The 21575-nt window shown below is 43.2% G+C and overlaps 1 protein-coding gene across 1 annotated transcript in view; it reads right to left on the minus strand.

Annotated features, from left to right (window-relative positions):
* Positions 1-6469: 6469 nt before the first annotated feature.
* LOC309569824 (receptor-interacting serine/threonine-protein kinase 2-like) overlaps positions 6470-21575 on the minus strand; it is a gene marked incomplete at its 3' end in the record, with an annotated part of 105669 nt that continues 90563 nt past the window's right edge. Inside the window, exons 7-9 of the mRNA XM_082275827.1 lie at positions 13886-13932; positions 8663-8717; positions 6470-6759 (exon numbers count right to left, since the gene is read on the minus strand). Coding sequence (XP_082131953.1) covers positions 6470-6759; positions 8663-8717; positions 13886-13932 — 392 coding nt within the window. The remainder of the gene's footprint in view (positions 6760-8662; positions 8718-13885; positions 13933-21575) is intronic.

Raw genomic sequence — 21575 nt, forward strand, 5'->3', positions numbered from 1 at the left:
ACCCCCAGGTCCTTTTCCATCCTAGACTCACCCAGAGGTTTCCCCCCCAGTGAGTAGCTTGCTTTCGTGTTTCTGACGCCCAAGTGCATTACTTTACATTTTTCAACATTAAACCTCATCTGCCATGTAGTTGCCCACCCCATTATTTTGTTGTAAGGTTTCCACATCCTGCATAGAAGATATTGGCATGCTTAGTTTAGTATCATCCGCAAATACTGAGATTGTACTAGATATCCCCTCCTCTAGATCATTTATGAGTAAATTAAACAGGATTGGCCCCAAGACAGAATCTTTGGGGATCCCACTTTCCACACCCACCCAATCCGAGTACTCCCTATTAATCACCACCCTCTGGACTCTCCCCTGGAGCCAGTTCTCTATCCAGGTATTCACCCTATGGTCCATACCTACCTTCCTTAGTTTGTACAGTAAGCTTTTGTGGGGAACGGTGTCAAAGGCCTTTGCAAAGTCCAGATACACCACATCCACAGGCTTACCTTTATCTAGGTGGCTGCTCACTTCATCGTAGAAGGTTAATAGATTGGTTTGGCAAGAACGATTTTTCATGAATCCATGCTGATTACTACTAATAATAACATTTTCATTACTAAAGTCTTGTATGTGGTCCCTTAACATCCCCTCCAAAATCTTGCAGACTACTGAATTTAGGTTGACCGGCCTATAGTTACCCGGGATATATCTCGGCCCTTTTTTAAATATTGGTACCACGTTGGCTTTTTTCCAATCAGCTGGCACCATACCTGTCTGTAGACTATCCTTAAAGATCAAGAATAATGGTCTGGCAATGACCTGGCTGAGCTCTTTAAGAACCCTCGGGTGCAAGCCATCAGGTCCCGGTGATTTATTTATGTTAAGTTTCTCTAGTTTAGTTCTAAGTCTATACTCTGTTAGCCATGGCGGTACTTCCTGAGGTGTATTATTTAGTTTAGCCTTACAAGCTGGGTTAGTGTAGCCCCCCGATTCTTTTGTGAAGACTGAAGAGAAGAAATTATTTAACACTTCCGCCTTTTCTCTGTCCTCTGTGGCCATATTTCCTTTGTCGTCTTTTATGGGGTCAATGTGTTCTGGCCTCGCTTTCTTACTATTTATATACTTAAAGAATTTCTTGGGGTTCTTTTTACTCTCTTCCGCTATATGTCTCTCGTGTTCTATTTTAGCCGCCTTGATTTCACTCTTTGTAATGCTTGAATGCTGCCAATGACCCCTCAGTCTTGTATTTTTTGAAGGCCTTTTCTATAGTATTAATATGCATTTTTATGTTGGAGTTTAGCCACCCAGGGTTTAGTTTTGCTCTTTTAAATGTATTTCCCTTTGGAATGCACTGGCCAATTCCTTTGTTTAGTATGCTTTTGAAGCACTCCCATTTTTCCTCCGTGTTCTTTGTTCCCAGGGTTCTATCCCATTTGATATTTTCTAGCAGAGAGCGCAGTTTTGGGAAATTGGCTCTTTTGAAATTCAGTGTCCTTATATTACCCTTGTGTTTCCTATTACTATGATTAATACTGAAACTAATTGACCTATGGTCACTGTGTCCTAAGTTGCCCTGTATCTCTATATCCGTTAGCAGGTCTGTATTGTTGGTAATCAGTAGGTCAAGTACCGCATTGTTTCTAGTCGGTGCATTCACCATCTGACTCATAAAATTGTCCTGCAAAACATTTAGGAACTGCCGAGCCTTGGCTGAATGCGTGTTTCCTTCTGCCCAGTCTATATCTGGATAATTAAAGTCCCCCATTATAATGACATTTCCCATCCTTGCTGCCAATCCTATCTGTAAAAGGAGGTCCGTCTCCCCTCCTCCCTCTGGTTGGGGGGCCTATAGCATACGCCCAATTTTACCTTCCCTATAGTGCCTTCCCTTTTAAGTTCTACCCATAGGGATTCTGCCTTGTCCATAGCTCCATTATTAATACCATCCCTCATATTTACCTGTACACTGTTCTTAGTATACAGACATACCCCTCCCCCTTTTTTACCTTCTCTATCCCTGCGATAAAGGGAATACTCCTGAATGGTCGCCATCCAATCATGAGAGCTGTCCAACCAAGTCTCTAATTATCCCCACAAAATCGAAGTCCTCCTCAAACATCAGCAGCTCCAGCTCTCCCATCTTGTTTGCCAGGCTTCTGGCATTGGTATACAAACCTCGTAATTTTGACCGGTTGCATAATATATCCTCATTTGATGTTGTTTTTAGGCTGCTCTTGTCCTTTTTCCCCATACCCACGTTGGGTTTAGGAGCTCTGAACACCCTACCGCTAATGTCCCCATTTGTGCCCCCTGAATCTTGCTCCCTACTGGCTAATTCTACATCTGTACCCTCCCCCCCATCTCCTAGTTTAAAAGCCCCTCCAACTTTATGGCCATCCTCTCACCCAGTACGGCTGCATCCTCCCCATTTAGGTGCAATCTGTCCCTACCAAAGAGCCGGTGGTCGACTGAGAAGTCGGCCCAGTTTTCCAGGAACCCAAAACCCTCCTTACTACACCAGCTCCTCAGCCACTTGTTAACTTCCCTAACCTCCCGCTGCCTCTCTGGTGTGGCTCGAGGTACAGGTAGTATTTCTGAAAATACTTCCTTGGAGGTCCTACTCATCAACTTAGCGCCTAAGTCCCTGAAATCATTTAGGACTCTCCATCTTCCTCTGCCTATGTCATTGGTACCCACGTGTACCATGACAGCTGGGTATTCCCCAGCTCCACCCAGTAATCTGTCCACCCGATCCGTGATGTGCCGAATTCCGAGCGCCCGGTAAACAACAGACTGTTCGGCACTCACGGTCTTTGCGACAGATTGCACTGTCTGTCCTTCTAATGATTGAGTCCCCTACTACCAGCAGCTGTCTTTCCTTTCCTTTTCTCCCGGCCTCACTGGAGGAGTTCTTCCCCTGGCAGCTAGGGGCATCGCTCTGCTTCAGCAATGCTGATCCCTGACTGGATTCCCCAACGTCACGCAACGGGGCGTATTTGTTGGGGTGCTCCAGCCCAGGATCGGCCTCCTTGCCTTTTTCCCTTCTACCCTTCCTAACTGTCAGTCACCCATCTACTCTGCTCTGATGCCTGCACCTCCGTTTCTCCGCCTACCTCTGTGCAGGCCCCTTCCTGCATCTGACAGGTACGATCCCAGCTTTCCTTCGGTATGGACATTCGTCTCAGTGTTGCCAGCTGCTTCCCTAGATTCAGGACCTGAGCTTCCAGGGAAGCAACATGCTTACATTTCGTGCATTTGTATTCGCCCTCGATTGCATGATCAAGGAACGTATACATAACACAAGATGTACACCGAACCGCATCTCCACACCCGCCGGGCATTGTACCTACTAATCTAATCTAATGGGGATTCAGTAATCCAAGACTATCCTGTGTGGCTGGTTTCTAGCTTCCTAACTCTGCTTTCTCACCCTCTGGTACTCCGCTACACTCACTGACACTTCCAGACACTCGCAGGTACTCCCAGACACTCACTGGCACGGTCAGTCGCAGGACACGGTCAGTCGCAGAGCACAGCCAGTCGCAGAGCACAGCCAGTCGCAGAGCACAGTCAGTCGCAGAGCACAGTCAGTCGCAGAGCACAGTCAGGTATTTGTAAATTGCTATCATGTCCCCTCTCAGGTGTCTCTTCTCCAGGGAGAATAAATTAAGTGATTGTAGATTCATAATTAAGGTCCTCCAATCCCCTAATTAGTTTAGTTGCCCTTCTCTGGACTCTCTCCAGCTCCAACACATCCCTCATGAGGACTGGCGACAAGAACTGGACAGAATACTCCAGATGCGGTCGGACCAGAGTTTTATAAAGTGGTAGGATTATAGTTTTATAGTGTTCCCAGTCAGGTGCCATCCCGTTTGTATTTGGGCTGTTTGTATTTTTGGGACCTCAATGCAAGTTTTGTTATTTGCAGCTGGACTCGCCACACCACGCCGCACACACATGTTGGTCACGAGCACTAAAATGATGCAGGAAGTTGACTGGCCTGCACAGCGTCCTGACCTCAACCCGATAGAACACCTTTGGGATAAATTAGAACGGAGACTGTGAGCCAGGACTTCTCGTCCACATTATTGTCTGACCTCACAAATGCACTTCTGGAAAAATGCTCAAACATTCTCCCATAGACACACATCTAAACCTTGTGGACAGCCTTTCCAGAAGAGTTGAAGCTGTTATAGCTGCAAAGGATGGACCAACTCAATATTTAACCCTACGGACTAAGACTGGGATGCCATTAAAGTTCACGTGAGTGTAAAGGCAGGCATCCCAATACTTTTGGTAATATAGTGTATATTCAAGTAGACATATTCTTAGGATGTAGGTACAAGCACTTATTCCATGCACACGTCCACCACAGTTAAAGTAGAGCTATGGTCTCTCATTAAAACAATCTGTACTTCAGCACTCAATTAAAAGTATATCTGCACTTAATATTCTTAATAAAAGTTTTTAGTACAATATGGGCAGTATAATTTAGTACTTGGGTATATCAATTTGGGCAGATGTTAAGAGTTGTTTTTAATTAGAGCATGGAAGGATTGCAGTGGATTGGATATCCTGTTATGGCGGTAGTATAAATATAAGGAATAGACATGTTCGGCCATGTGACCCCTGATGACTGCAGACGCTGCTGGCGAAACGCGTAGGGTGGGATCATCGTCACACGCCACTTCCGCCATCTTGGAATGCAGGTGGAACGCAAACCGGCGTCCCTGCAACACGGGATAAGCTTGTCTTAACTGCATCTTCTGTAAGTGTTTTTATCTATGAGCAAGAAATAAATTATGTTAAATTACTATATTATGAAGGGCCCTTTGTTTTTACCTGACTTTATGTTACAGCACTCTTGGAGTTAACATCTGATTGGAGTGGATCGCCAGTGGGGAGCATAAGTTATATGAGGGTGTATCTCTCAACATATCTTATATGCGCTTTATATACTTGAGTCTGGTGAGTAGGAATTTTATCTGATGGTGGTGAAAGAGAACGAATCATTGCATAGAGGAACCAGAGAAGACCTCTGAAACTCCATTCTTTGTCCATATTACATCAAAGTGCTCCAAAAGGTGCAATCTGCACTTGTGTTATTTATTAAAGGGAGCACGGTTTTCATATTTGGAAGAGAAATAAAGTTTGTATATGGGGCTGCCTGTTTAAACAGTGGGTAATGGCCTCCACGCAAAGGTTTGTGTATTAAACCAGAAATGCCAAAAAGTATATGCGTTGCGACAAATAACGCAGTGATAAGTGTTTAGTGTAGAGGGTGGATTTAGCATGCACCCCCTAAAAATAAAGTGCACAGTGCAATCGAAATAAATAATGTTAGTGACTATTCATACAAATAGAAGTGACTTCTTATATAGATAAAATCAATGAATAAAAGTGCATAACATAAAAGTGATAATTTATTGCCTGTAATGGTGCTGGTAAGAAGTGTACAGACAATACCAGCTAAAGTGAATCAATAGTACTAAGAGTTCTCATTGATAATAGATAAAATTGATAAAATATAAAGAATAAAAACACCTTCCAAAATGTGGATATTGGTGAAATTAGTGACTTTTTAAAAAAGAAGAAGGTGTGATGGGTGAGGTGTCCAAAAAGGTGAAACCAATAGGTGACACTCTCTCACCCAATTAATTTCTCTCCTAGGCCAGGGATGTATAGTAATCAGCCACAGGGAGAAAAAGGTTGATTCAGTCCGGAGTTCCTTCGATCGTTAGGAGTCGCCTCCCTCGGGTGTTCAAATCTGTGGTGCTCAAACAGAGAGAACAAAGGAACCCCAATGGCGTAGTATACAGTAGAAGTAGCATAGGCAAGTGTAGATGACTTACTATTCGGACCGATCACATCAGCTGTCTCGCAGACGCCGGGACGCTACTGCTTCTGTGTTCCACGGCTCCGAACCACTCAGACCGGAAGTGACGTGTGGCGTACGTATGTTTTTTATTTACGGTTTTCATATTGTTTGATTACACATCTGAACTTAGGCCTCTTTCACAGAGGTGGCCAGCTGTGCCAAGGTTTTAGCGCCTCCCGGCTGCCATTTGAAACACAGCTGGAGAAGGTAGTTCACGTGCTGTGGCACTGCCTGTCCTGTGCCTGCTTGCACTGTAGTAGGATTATGATTTTGGGGGCTATCAGCAGATGATTCAAAGGACTGTACTTTGTCATTCAGCACCTGGCTATACGTAGTCCTGTCCACTGTTTTCTGACATAACAGCACTGCCCGTCGCTGAAAACCTCCTACTGTTGGCTCTGCAGTGTCTGCGAGGGGGAGTGTGTGAGACATAAATGAGCAAAGATTTGGCTCAGTCAGGGAGGGTAAAATCATTTTTTATTTACTTTATCAGAATTGTGCATCGTATTGCATGGATTTGGGGCATGTTTTGACTGTCATACAGAAGCCTTTATTTGTACTTTTATATCTACTCTCAAGAAGTTCCTTGTAACATATAGGCTACATGTTCTTGTATAATGCATCAGCGCCCACGTTAGGCGGAACTGCTAGGGCTCTCATCAACGAAGGATGGTGACGGTTCATGAGCTGCAGTAATGTCCTGCAGCTTCCTTTTCCCTGCTTCTTGATCATTCTTAGCGTCTCTCTTATTTTCCCCTGCGCCGTGGGTAAGCTTTGTACATGGTCCAATTGCTCTCTTGTAAAAATCTCATTTGAATAAAGCTCATCCAAAATATAGCTCCATTCAGGTTTCGCTCTAATTATTGCAGCAAAATGTTTGTTAAGAAAACCTGTAAAAAAAAATAGATAAGAATGTGTTATGGATGGAATTTCCTAAAGCAATACTCAGGATACAGATTTAGTTTTTTAAGGCAGAAATATTGCCAGCTAAAAGCAATATGCAAATTTGATTTTGGTTTTACCTGCCAAAAATGATGTGCTTTTCTTTCTGGCACTGTTACAGACAATGACACCAATATTTAACACTAACTTTACAGCTTCCTGTATCATCTGTCTGCTCATTGGACAATGGTTGACCAGTGGCAGGTCACAAGACTCATGACAAAAGTGGCTTATGGCTCGTTTCCACTGAGCGGTACGGTTCGCTATTTTTGCTGTTTCCATTGTGAATGGTACCCTAATTCCGAACCGTACCGTACCACTTTTTTGGGACCCTTTCGTTGGGGTAAAAAGCACATTAGTACCGTACCAACAGGGTGGAGTTACACTCTGCAGAACTTTGATTGGTTGATAGAGAATCGTCTATCACAGCTTTCCTGCTACACCACGCCTATCATGAAAGGGTACTATTGGCAGTGGAAACGCAAGGTGTACAGTTCCGAACCGTGACGTACTGAACCGAACCGTACCACTCAGTGGAAACGAGGCATTAGTGGTTAGCATTCCTGCCTTGCAGCACTCAAGTCCACAAGTTCAAATCCCATGAGCGCACGCATGTTCTCCCTGTGCTTGTGGGGGTGCCCTCTGCCATTCCTAAGACAGGCTGGTAGGTTAATTTGCTCCTCTCTAAATTGGCCCTAATATGTGAGATAGGGATCTTGGCTTGTAAGCACCTTGGGACTGATGTGAGTGTAAAGTGCTGCGTAAATTGTCAGCACTATGCCTGTAATGAATAAAACTGCAGAAGGAAATAATGGTGTTGGCTATTCGGCCCAGCAGAGGTGTGTGAATTACAGAACTGGCTGAGTAGAATTATGATTGCAGTAAGTATTACAACTGTAGCTGGCTGTAGATCTGTTTAAAAAAAATCTAGTTTTGAATATAACGAGTTAGAACCTTAGTCAGGTTTTTATTTCTGTCTATGTCCCCGCTAGGGAGAGTCATCAAATATTAGCAGCACCTCGTGGCAGGGGCGTAACTACAGGGGTTGCAGGGGTTGCAATTGCAACCGGGCCCCATGCTCCACGGGGCCCCTGTACACCTGGATAGGAGGGGCGGCGGGGGCTGCATGTAGAGAAATCACTGTCCTCCTTTTTCCTCCTGTAGCTGCAGGGGGAAAATGGAGGAGATTGGTTCCTCTGTATGCTGCCCTCGCCACTCCTATCCAGTTAACTTGTGTTCTGCTGTCTCTGGGCCCCTGTGTGCTCCCCTGGTCCCCCCCCCCCCACTGTGCTGCCCCATCCCCCCAACTGTGCTCCCTTCCATCTCCTGCAGGGGGCGTGTCACAATAGAGAATCAGGAAGGGGTCGGTAAATATGTAATTTCCAGCTCCTTCCTTTTCTGAATGGACAGAGTCATAGTCAGTGACATTGTAAAAAAATAAAATAAAATGAAAAATAATATAATTAAAATACCAAAAAATAAAAACTTCTGACACCAGTGGGTGAACTTCCAGGATCGCAAAGGTCACACCTGTATGGGGAGGCCCCGAGATGGCAGGAAGGGGGCCAATGCAGAACTTGTGAAAGGGTCCCGCTGTGGGACCATAATAGAGGGCCCCGCAACAAGAGTAAAGGGCCCCAGGATCAGTGGGAAGAGCCCCAGGCTTGAAGGGAAGGGCCATGGGTATGGGGGGCCCATCATGGTTTCTTGCACCGGGGCCCTGAAGGTTCTAGTTACGCCTCTGCCTCGTGGTGTATGTTTTAAACAAAACTTTAACTTTTAAATGAGTGCAGTAAAGGGGCTGACAGGTTTACTTTAAGAACCAGATCAAAAAACATAAAAGAAACCTACTTTCAGCATCATCAAAGACAAGTGTTTCAACTGTAACACTGCCCATTGGTGTGTCCTGCAGAGAAAAAGATTGAGATACATTTGTCAAAATTTGGTCAATGATAAAGAGTCAGGCACAAACATTCTCTTTGCTGTATTACCCCCCCCCCCCCCTTTGCCACAATGTGGGGTATCTTCCTGACAAGCATTGGAACTGAAGAAAAAGCTTGGTCAGCTACAGATTGTGTCCAACATAACAGAACAAGTCCAGTTGAAGGTAACTATTACTTACCTTCTTTGCCACCATGATGGTAATGTCTTCCTTTCTTTTAGTACAATGTATAAGGAAGTATTTCTACAGTACTTCTATCAACTAGCATTGGATGCATTTCCATGTTTGTTCATGTTAAAATTCTCAGAAGCTTAGCTTTTTATAGAACAGCTATCAATAAACATGATTTTTGTTAAACTTCATATGAGTATAACACTAGCAAGTGTGCACCTTTCCTGAACAATACAGGTGAACAGAAGTCTTAAGCCTCGTACACACGCAACGATTATCGGCCAACCGATCGTCCGTCTTTTGTCCACAGTTGTGTTTTGTTGGTTGGAATGTGCCTAGACTGCACACAAATTTTCTCGCCCGACAAAATTCCACTTCAGAAGTGATGTCATGTGTTGGTTTGCTTTCTTTGTGTTCTTTCTTCTCTGAGCATGCCCAGTCTTGCTCATAAGATTTTTCCCTGTTGACATCTGTACTGACTGCACGAAAATGCGTGTTTTGACGGCGGACAAAAATTTTATAGCCTGCACACCAGATTTTTTTCAGCCGAAAAGTCGGAGTCGGTTGTCGGAAGCATCGTACTAACAAGCCGAAAATCGGCAGATCGGTCGTCGGACAAAAATTCCCTGCCGATTTTCGACATGTGTGTAGGAGGCTTTACAGATCAAGCAAACCTAATCATAAGAGTACTGAGAATAGTCTTGGAGACACTGCAGATGGACTGGACCATGAGGGTAGGTAGCATGGTAAGCAGACCCTAGCTTTGTGCTTTAGACCTGTATCTTGGTTGTGCTGAAGACCACACTGGACTGACTAGATCAATCACAGGTCGTGGGTGGGTGATTGTTTGGGTGGTGTCCCTCCAGTAGGTCATGCCAAATGGTGGATCCTGGCAGTGAACCCTCTTAGGACTTGGGCTGCTGCCTTTCTGGTATGGCCTTAAGGGCATTTCCACATGTAGACTAATAATAGGAAAGGAGATGCGCCTGATGTCCAAAAGAATGCAAGTTCAATGCTATATTAAGAGGTGTTTATTGGGACTAATGACAAGTACGTCAAGCCAATGTGTTTCGGGAGAGAAAAGGGTTCTCCTTTCTTCAGGGCTGTTGTTGCATGATATTAAATGGGAATAATTCCCACGCTGGTTGCCACTGGAACCTCAGCTGTCACTTTGTCAGTTTTACCTACGAAACACTGCAAATATATAACCTGCGTGGGAATCATTCCCATTTAACCACTTTAGGACTGCTCACGTTGCTGCTATTGCAGCAAGGTGGCAGCCCTGGGTCCAGCGACGTAGACCTACGTCGCTGGACTCCTCCCTGTCTCGGCGCGCGTGTGCCGCCAGAGGCTCGCTCCCTCTGTGTTTAGATACAGGGGAGTCGGGCCAGAGGAAGAGAGACGGCGATCACCATCTCTCTTCCCCAATCGTCTGGGAAAGAGTGAGAAAATCCACCCGCTTATGTAAACAAAGCGGGTGGATCTTCTCTGTGACAGACAGGGAGAGATCACATGATTCAGCATAGCTGAATCTGAGATCTCTGTCTCTGTCACAGAAACCCCTCCCCCCACACACGTCAGTAAGCATGAGGCACACATTTAACCCCTTGATCACCATGTGATCATTTCACAAGCCACGCCCCCACAATTAAAATCACTCCCCTAGGCTCACATTTAACCCCTTGATCACCCACAATGTTAACCCCTTCCCTGCCAGTGTCATTATTACAGTAACAGTGCATATTTTTAGCACTGATTACTGTAGTAATGTCACTGGTCCCCCCAAAAGTGTCAAAAATGTCAGTTAGGGGTCCGATCTGTCCGCCGCAATGTCACAGTCCGGCAAAAAATTGCGGATCGCCGCCATTACTAGAAAAAAAAAAATAAAAATGACAAATCTTTCCCGTAGTTAGTAACTTTTGCGCAAACCAATCAAAATACGCTTATTGCGATTTTTTTTTTTTTTTTACCAAGAATATGCAGCAGAAAACAAATTGGCCTAAAATGTTAAAAAAAATTTGATTTGTAAATTTTTTTTGGGGAATGTTATATATCAGAATGTGAAAAATATTGGTGTTTTTTTTTTTTTTTCAAAATTGTCGCTCTTTTTTTCAAAAATTAAAAATCGCACAGGTGATCAAACACCCCCAAAAGAAAGCTCTATTTGTGGGGAAAAAAAAGGATGTAAATTTCATTTGGGTACAGCATCGCACGACCATGCAATTGTCCATTAAAGTAACACAGTGCCGAATCGTAAAATAGGGCCTGGTCAGGAATGGGGTAAAATCTTCCGGTCTTAAAGTGGTTAAAAATACGCTCATTGAGAATTTTTTTGTCAAAGACATGTAGCTAAATACATTTTGGCCTAAATATATGACAAAAATGGAATATATTGGATATTTTTTAACTGTCAAAGTAGAAAATGTCAACTTTTTTTTATTAATATCGCAAAAAAATAAAAAGTACAGAGGTGATCAAATACCACCAAAAGAAAGCTCTGTTTGGGTATAGCATTGCATGACCGCGCAATTGTCAGTTAAATTCACGCGGTGCCAAGTTGAAAAAAGTGGCCTGGTCATTAAGCAGGAAAATCCTCCGGTCTAAAAGTGGTTAATAGCCTGCAGCAACAGCCCTGAAGAAGGGAGAGCCCTTTTCTCCCGAACCACGTTTGCTTGATAAAATTGTTTCTATAAACGCCTCTTAATTTACCATTGAACTTTCATTCTTTCGACATCGGGTGCACCTCCTTTCCTATTATTCCAAGTCTACCTCCAAGAATTTTGATTACCGTTATTATTTTTTTTTTTTTGCAAAGAAGCAAATATCTGAGGAAAAGGATGGCATTATAAATGAAAAAGGTGACACCCTAACTTTAAATGTAAAAACATGAAGGACCCATGGGCCCAATATATCCAGAACTGAGTGCATCCTTCAACTCGAATAGCTCTAGTGCTGGGTAAGGACATCAAAACCTAATTCTCTTTTGGTTTCCTTTATCTTTATTTTTTCACTTTTTGTTTCTTCTTAGTCATTGAGTTGCTTGAGAAAGAGGCTTGGGTGGCCTTGAAATGCATAGCTCTGCCCCCCGGACATCCCCATGACATCACTTCCGGTCTGCTCTGCGTAGCACAAGAAATTCTCCGCCATCTTGTTGGTTTTTTCTTCCTCATCTAAGCTGCCATCCAGCCTGATGTCCGGACTTTCCAGGCTGCAAGCTGTAGAAAGAGGCTCCCCATCTGAGATGCATGAGCCGACCACTCACGTATTACATACAAAAAGTGCGAGTTCTTCTTCCCTTGAGAATTGCTAATTTACTCATGTTTCTTAGTACATTTAATGTTGCACTTAGTTTGGTGCCCCCCTGGTGTGTTCTCTTGGTCTTGCAGGTGTATCCATCTACCCAGTATTCCTCCCTCCTGTTGAGTGCCCCCACAGCAAGCAGCTTGCTATGGGGGCACCTGCCCCGCACTGCCGTCTCACAGCCAATGAGGAGGGGAGTCCCGGGCAGCTGAGAAACTCCTGCAACATCGCTAGATAAAGATGGCCTCAGGTAAGTATTAGGGGGGTTGAGGGGGGCTGCTGCACACAGAAGGTTTTTTTGGTCTTAATGCATAGAATGCATTAAGATAAAAAAAAAAAAAAAAACCTCCTGCCTTTACAATCCATTTAACTGTCACAAAGTGAGTTGCTGTTTATCCTTTAACCACAATAAGGTGTACTTTTATGAACAGGTGAATTTTTTTCTCCGTTGGCTTCTCTGCAGTTCTCCGGGGAAAATGATCACCTGTGGCACCCATTTTATGAAGGGGAGAACTTCAGTTCGCCCTGGGTGATCAGAGGAGAACGGTTTTCTCCGAGATCTGTGTAGAAGTCAATGGAGTGCCTGTAATCTCGTGAGACAAAGCGAGATTACCGTAGTATGAAAATCCCTGGCGCGCTTTAACAAGCAGTGATAAATTATCACTGCTGAGTACACGATCCCCACTAAGGTTAATAAATAATTGTCCTCTTACATAAATATATATATATATATATACACTGAATACACACATACATACAATATATATATATATATATATATATATATATATACACACATTAAATATATATCTACATGTATGTGTGTATATATATATATATACATGTATATATATACATAAATATGGCAGGGGGACATGATTACTGTGTTGGGGGGTCTGAACAAGGAAGAAGGAAGTCCATAATCTTCCTTTTTCCCCCTCAGTTCTCCCCCGATTCTGTCTTCACTCCCCGCTTCACAAGCTCCAGGCTGGTGAACCCGGGAGTGTGAATTCTGACCCAGATCGCCAGTGAAGTGCAGAGATCGCAGCTTCATGACCTGGCTGTTTCTGTGTCAGTCAATGACAAATTCCTGTGTGAAGAGATGATCAGCGAAGAACATGTTCTCCACTGATCATTTCTGTTTCATAAACTGAGAATGATCGGAAATGAGCTGTGATCAGCAGGATCACTGCTCATCTCCGTTTCATAAAAGGACACCAGAATCTGTTAATATACTGCACTCAGATTGCGCACTGCTGTTCTTATCTAATGTGTATATTCATGAATGGCTGAAACTATGACTTGTGTTTCATAATATGTTGCATATCTTTTTTGGAATAGGCGTTTTTCTTGTTTAATTGACTACTACAATGTCGTTAGACGCCTTATTGAAACTGAGCATTTCATATGTAGTCTGTTGTTATTCAGTTGTCCAAATTGAACTCTCTACTAATGTCTTGCTGTTTATGGAAAACCTTTAGATCTTGTATACTGTATACTTTGAAATTTTGAATAAAAACATATTGAAACTAAGAAAAAAAAATACAACCTTATTACTGTCAACATTTCAGGCAAATGAAGTTTAATAAAAAAATATGTTTAATAGATAGCTACTGTTATAAATACTGTTGGAATACCCAGCCTACTACTGTTGTACCTACCCTGTGGATGTCGTTGATGAACTGTTCTATCCTGGAACTGTTCATGGCTAAAACAGAACAAAAAAGTCACAATAAGTTTTACAATAACAAGCAAAATTACTAAGACAAAAACCTGTGGTTCAGTAGTTTCATTGCAATATGGTGTAAAGCAGGGACAGGCCAAATTTCGATCCATCTATGGCAATTTCCTTTCCAGATAAATCGATCTAATGATCTTCTCTCAAACTGGCTTGTTGGAAAATGTTCCTTTGATCAGCACTGCAGCCAATCAGCTGCAGTGCTGATCAGTGTATTCTGATAGTGAAGGAGTCCCTGCTGTCAGAATACAGTCACACAGTTGGGAGAATTCCTTCATCCACCTCGCTTCAGTGCAAGCAGATCAAAATATCCCCTGGTAATAATTTTTAGCCAATCACTGTTGATTCCCTGAGATGAAGCCAGTATCTTTGGTGTCTACTCCTTCTCTACATAGATTACATAGTAGTTGAGGTTGAATAAAGACAATAGTCCATCAAGTTCAACCTGTGTAGGTGTGGACATATTCATTTCCCATATCCCTGAATGTTGTGATCTTTGAGATGTACATCCAAGAGTCTTTTAAAAGTAGCCATACTCCCTGCAGTTACCACCATTTGTGGAAGAGAGTTCCACAATCTTTTTGCCCTTTCTGTAAGAAAAAACCCTTACGTAGCCTGAGGTTAAATCGCTTCTCCGCATTGTGTGGCCACGTGTCCTCTTACATTCCTATTGACTTAATCATTTTTTTCCTATGCTGAGATCACCATTGAGGTATCTGTAAATCACTACCATGTCCCCTCTCAGGTGTCTCTTCAACAGGGAGAATAAATCAAGCGCTTGTAAACACTCCTCATAATTAAGGCCCTTCAATCCCCTAACCAGTTTAGTTGCCCTTCTCTGGACTCTCTCCAGTTCCAGCACATCCTTTCTGAGGATTGGCGACCAGAACTGGACAGAGTACTCCAGATGTGGCCGGACCATGGTTTTATAAAGTGGTAGGATTATAGTTTTATCTCTGGAATAAATCTCCTTCATAATGCATGCTAATATTCTGCCAGCTTTGGCAGCTGCAGCTTGACATTGCATGCTATTGCTTAGTCTATCTTCTACTAAGACTCCCAGATCTTTCTCCATTCTTGATTCCCCCAGAGGTTCCCCCCCTAAAGCGTATTTTACATTTATGTTTTTAGTCCCCAAGTGCAGTACCTTACCTTTCTCCACATGAAACCTCATTTACCAAGTAGTTGCCCACTCTGTTACTTTGTTCAGGTCATTCTGTAAGATTTCTATATCTTGATGAAAAGTTATTGCCCTGCTTATTTTTGTGTCATCCGGAAAAACTGAGATTGAGCTAATGATTCCATCCTTGATGCTATTTATGAATAAATTGAACAAAATTGGTCCCAGGACTGAGCCTTGGGGGACCCCACTTACCACTCCAGACCAGTCTGAGTACGCGTTATTTATCACCACCCTTTGGACATGCCCCTTTACCCGATTTTCTATCCAAGAACAAACCTTGTGGTCGATGCCTGCAGACCTTAGTTTGTAGATTAAGCGTTTGTGGGGAACTGTATTGAATGCCTTACCAAAATCCAGATATACCACATCCACAGGTCTCCTCCTATCTAGCTTACAGCTCACCTCTTTGTAGAATGTTAACAGATTGGTTTGACAAGAACGTCCTTTTGTAAACCCATGCTGATTACTACTGATGATACTATTGACTTTAGCAAATTCTTGAATATAGTCCATTATCATCCCTTCCAGTAATTTACATACTATTGACGTCAGGCTGACCAGCCTATAATTTCTCGGGATATGCCTCTGCCCTTTTTGAAATATTGGTATCATGTTGGCTTTCCTCCAGTCACCTGGTACAGCTCCTGTCAAAATAGTATCTGCAAAGATCAGGAACAGTGGTCTAGATATAACCTTACTGAGTTCTTTGAGTACTCTCGGATGCACGCCATCCAGTCCTGGTGATTTATTTGTGTTATTTGTGTTATTGTTATCAAGCCTTTCCATGATTTCACCTTCTGTTAGCCATAGCGGCAAGTCCTGTGATGTGCTGCTAACCATACAGTCATGGTCAGTATGCCCTTCCCTTTCCTGTGTAAAGACTGAGGAGAAGAAAGCATTTAGCACAGTTGCCTTCTCTGTGTCCTCTGTAACCATCCTCCCATCATCGTTAATTATGTGTGCAATGTGCTCGGACCTCGCTTTTTTGCTATCGATATATTTAAAGAATTTCTTAGGGTTCTTTTTACTTTCCTCTGCTATTTGTCTCTCTAAGTGGATTTTAGCCTTCTTGATTTCGTTTTTACATTTCCTATTCGATTTCTTGCATTGGTGGAAAGTCGATAATGTCCCCTCTGATTAAAATTTCTTAAAGGCCATTTTATTTTTCTCTAATAAGCTTTTTTACATTACGGTTTAACCACCCTGGTTTGACCTTGGCTCTTCTAAATGTATTTCCTGTAGGAATGCACTGTGAGATGCTTTTGTTTAATATGTTCCTAAAGCATTGCCATTTTTCCTCCGTGGTCAGTGTTCCTAGAGTTTGGTCCCAGTTTATTTTCTTTATTTCTGAGCACAGTTGAGCAAAGTTTGCCCTTCTGAAGTTTAGGATTCTTTTGTTCCCCTCTTGCCTTGCTATCTTGTGATTTACGCTAAATGTGATCATCCTGTGATCGCTAGAACCTGAGTTGTCCCGGACTACTACATATGAGATTATGCGTCTATCTAAGAGAGGCTATACCAAAAGCACTCTCCGTAAAGCTTATAATTTGGCTTCATCCAAAAATAGACACTCTCTTCTGTACCGCACCAAGCCCACCCCTTCCAATCCCACTGTAAAATTCATCACCATATTTTCAAGTCATCGGGGTATCTTACGAAACATTCTCAATTGCCACTGGCACTTGTTACAGGAAGACCCAATAGTTGGTAAACATGTTAACGCCTTTCCTGAGATTACCTTCAAATGTACAACCTCCCTCCGAGACCGTTTAACCTCTAGCTTTTACAGTCATAAAAAGGCTGTACACCCTGGACCACGTGGCACCTACACTGGCCAGTGACTCATCGCCCGGGGGCCGCCGCGCTTAAATAGAGCGTGTTACACGCTCTCATTATGGCGGCATTCCCCATCCTGGGGGGGTACATGGTTCTTGTTGACTGGAGCGAACCTCTTCCTTGACACACCTGGGTAAGTGAAACTTCCGACTTATTCTTATGAGCATACTACTATCCATCGCCACCAATATTTTTTGGTGACTCATCATTGTATCAACTCTCATGCCCGTAGCTGTACCAGTTTTTAAGCCTCGATATCCTCCTTGGCATCTTGACCTCGGGGTCCTCCCTGCCAGGCTCCATATTTGATGCCCCTTACAAGCATCTTATACCTGGTGAGATATTATGGCTGGCTTCAGTGACATTTGGAGTTTTTTCCTTTTTGGAGTGTATTATTATGCCCTGTCTGGCTTTGGTGTGAGGTGCTATACATTTGGTCTTTTCTGAGTTAAGGGCACTCTATACTTCCCTCTCTTTACATCTACTATGTACTTGCATGCTGTTCCACAGCCCTTTTCCTCCTCCCTGACACATCCAAGCTACTCTACTGTCTCTGGCCTTATGTGGTACTCCTGCCTATTAGGGGGTTTCTCTGATATCTTATTTTCTACTCTAGGTGACCCTCTGTGGGATCACTCATTTCTCTCCCCCCTTCCTTCTACCATCAAATAAAGTCTTTTCAATGTTTGATATAGTATATTGCTCATTTCAGGTCATATGATGACAAGTATCCATGGGTGTTATTACAAATACTATCACACAGCCCTGATAACAATGGTGTATGTCTAGGCAGCACACTCCAGTCTCAATGAACAAACCCCCTCGTTATCTGTTACAGCTTGTAAGGTCTATTTACCTTATAAGTATTCATCACCTGAATCTCACTCAGGTATGTATAGCTTGATTATGCTTTTCATTACTATAATATCTAATCTGATTGTACCAGAGTACAAAAATTATGTTGCTGTGGCCCCTACGTCTGCTTCTATATTATGTCCATTTGTTCCGTGGGTACCCCCCCCCCCCCTCAGGGCCCCTCCCTTCCCCTTCTGCTCTCCCTGTTTTGATAAGGGCACCTATCTAGCCTCATATCATTATGTACCACTGTTTGTGTGCTTATCGTCACACTCATGTCTCGAATATACTGCAATCTTTATAGAGAAATGTTTAGGCCTGTACATATATCTGTGCATTGGTATATTTACTCCTTTATGTTATTATACAGATGCTTTATATACCACTTGCTCCAGAAGAAGCTTACAGTGATAAGCGAAACATGTAGGGCAACCTGGATAAATTCAACGTCTGCTCATCAGCACTGTATAGACGGATTTCAGAGACGGTTGTATATTTCCTTCTACAGCCATCTCATGAACACATTAACCACTTCAGCCCCAGCCCTATTTCGGACACTTTTTGTTCACAAGTTAAAATCAGTATTTTTTCCTAGAAAACTACTTAGAACCCCCAAACATTATATATATTTTTTTAGCAAAGACTCTGGAGAATAAAATGTCGGTCATTGTAATATTTTTTGTCACGCGGTATTTGCACAGCGGTCTTTAAAACGCCATTTTTTTGGAAAAATTTTGAAAAATCACATTTCACTGCATTTAAAAAATACTAAACAGTAAAGTTAGCCCATTTTTTTATATATTGTGAAAGATGATGTCACACCGAGTAAATAGATACCCAACATGTTACGGTTTAAAATTGCGCCCCCCCCCCCCCGTGGGATGGCGACAAACTACGGTCAATAGAGATCTCAATAGGCAACGCTTTAAATTTATTTAACGGTTACCAGTTTAGAGTTAGAGTGTAGCTCTTTTTTTTTAATTATTCCTCACGCTCTGGCGATCACGGCAATACCTCACATGTGTGGTTTGAACAGCGATTTCATTTGCGGCTCGACTTCCGTATATGGTGAAGGGGGCTGCTAAATTTTTTTTCCCATTTATTTAATTTATTTTTTTTAAGTTTTATTACAGTTTTTAAAAAAAAAAAAAAATCTGATCACTTTTATTGCTGTCACAAGCAATGTAAACATCCCTTGTGACAGCAATATGCAGTGACAGGTACACTTTATGGAGGGATCGAGGGTCATGGGCGCCGCCTCCAGGTTACGTCAGCGGAGACCCGATTGAAGCCATTTCCGGCATTGATCGGGACTCCATCCAGTCGGCGGACATGCCGGCTGGGTGCTCGGGGCACTGTAAGGTTCTGGCACTCTCAGTGCCTCCTATCACATCATTTCCGGGTGCTTTCCATCTACCTAGATAGATGAAGCACATATAGGTGTGTTTCCCTTTAAGAGTGCTGACATCATCACTGAGCGCCGGACTGAACAGCTATTTAAATCACCAGCTCTCACTCACATGTGTTCGTTCAACCTACTGTGTGCCTAGATGTGCCTTGATGCTAACCTGTCTTGAAGCTCTCATGCTTGCAAGCATACCTCGCTGTCGGAACCACGCTGCGCTGATCCCTGTATCCCGCTACCGGATCATCCGCTCTTGTCGAACCTCTCCTCTGCTACATTGCTACTAGTGATAAGTACCCCACAGGGGAAACCTCAATAACCTTCATACTAAAGCTTACACTGTCTAGCTCTGCATACTAAGGACTGTTACTACATCTGCACTATCTAGATTGCTAGCTCTTGAGCCTACTATCATCTGCTCTTGCACTGGGTTAGTCTCTCCTGTATGTCATCTGCTATCCTATCATCTACTACCATACATAATTGCTAACCTATCTGCATCCCACCTGTTACTATCTCATTCTCAAGAACATTCCTCTCAAGTGTCTGTCACCTATCGTCTCAACTCAACCTGTCTCTTCAGCCTATCACCTCTATACTACTATATACATAGATCACTCCAGGAACTTCTTATTGAGTGTGTGTATTTACTTGCTGAATTGAGATCATCCACACATTATGAGTCTTTGGGAGTTGGGATTGGTGTCTCAGCGTTTCTCTACATGACTACTGAAGTGGAATATTTCTGCAGCTGAAAATCCACATCATACATAAAACGCAGGAGCGTTACAGATTGAACGAACCAGATAAAATGGATTCAGCAGAAATGACCACTCAGGTGACACAGTTAACACAACAAGTAACTGCGTTAATACACGCACTTACTGAATTAAAAGAAGACAATCAGGCTCTGACGCAGCAGGTGGCCAGACTGACACAGCCTACTGCTGCTCAACCCCCAGAACCTCTTGTCCTTCTACCAGACAGGTTTGATGGTTCCCGTTCCTCTTTTCTTTTTTTTCGTATGGATTGTGAGCTCCTATTTATCCTTAAGCCTAGGACCTATCATAATGACTTTATTAAAGTGCATGCTGCCATCAATTTGCTTTCTGGCAAAATGAAAACGTGGGCATACCAGAAACTGCAAGAAAAAAGTCCGATCCTAGACAATTGGGAATCATTTGCAATTGCGATGCACTCCCAGTGTCTCCCCTCCCAAAAACCTGCTCCAGGTAACCGCAGACCCTGGCTACCTAGGGAAAAAAGGAAACCAAATGAATATGGTGATCCTGCCTGGTCATGGTCCAAGCCTGCCTTAAACAGTCAGCCTAGTCACTCTGACACATCTCATTTGAACCCTGATCCTACAGAGATGGATGAGGAGCCTATGGAGATTGGTGCCGTACATACTAAGTTGTCCTTACAAAAAAAAAAAGATCACAGGAGAATCTGTGGCCTTTGTTTTTATTGTGGAGAAGGGGGACATTTCATTACATCTTGCCCAACCAGACCCCATAGGCCTAAGGCTCTCCCAATGGAGGCCAGGCGAATCCGAACTGTCTTCCCTGAAAAACAGCCTGGAAATTACCAAGGCTGTTGCCAGCCCTGTCCCCGTCCTATATCAAAAAAGGGCACCCAGACTTTGACAAATATTGGAATAGATATTCCTTCAACTCCAGTGAACTCGATACCACGTTCTAAAAAACCTCCTGTACCACCTCCTGAGGATACTCTTATTTTTGCAAGCACATTTTTAGCTTCCAATGAAAACATTGAGATTCTTGCACCTGACTGCGTACGCGCTTCTAATGGCACGGTGGTATGTAGGAAGGATCTGAGGATGTTTGAAGAAGCATTGGTTGCTAGGACTACTAGGATTACTTCGGATGGTTATGCGTCCGATTCTAGTGAGGGGTTCATGTAGCAGATACCCTAACAACAAGTCCTATCCGATTCTCAGATCGGTTACCAACCTGATCCGATTCTCATATCGGCAACAAGTGATCCGATTCTCACATCGGTTACCAACCTGATCCGATTTTCATATCGGCAACAAGTGATCCGATTCTCACATCGGTTACCAACCTGATCCGATTTTCATATCGGCAACAAGTGATCCGATTCTCACATCGGTTACCAACCTGATCCGATTCTCGTATCGGCAACAAGTGATCCGATTCTCGCATCGGTTACCAACCTGATCCGATTTTCATATCGGCAACAAGTGATCCGATTCTCACATCGGTTACCAACCTGATCCGATTCTCGTATCGGCAACAAGTGATCCGATTCTCGCATCGGTTACCAACCTGATCCGATTCTCATATCGGCAAC

Source organism: Pelophylax lessonae (assembly GCF_965119305.1).
Source record: "Pelophylax lessonae genome assembly, chromosome: 13".
NCBI lineage: Eukaryota > Metazoa > Chordata > Amphibia > Anura > Ranidae > Pelophylax > Pelophylax lessonae.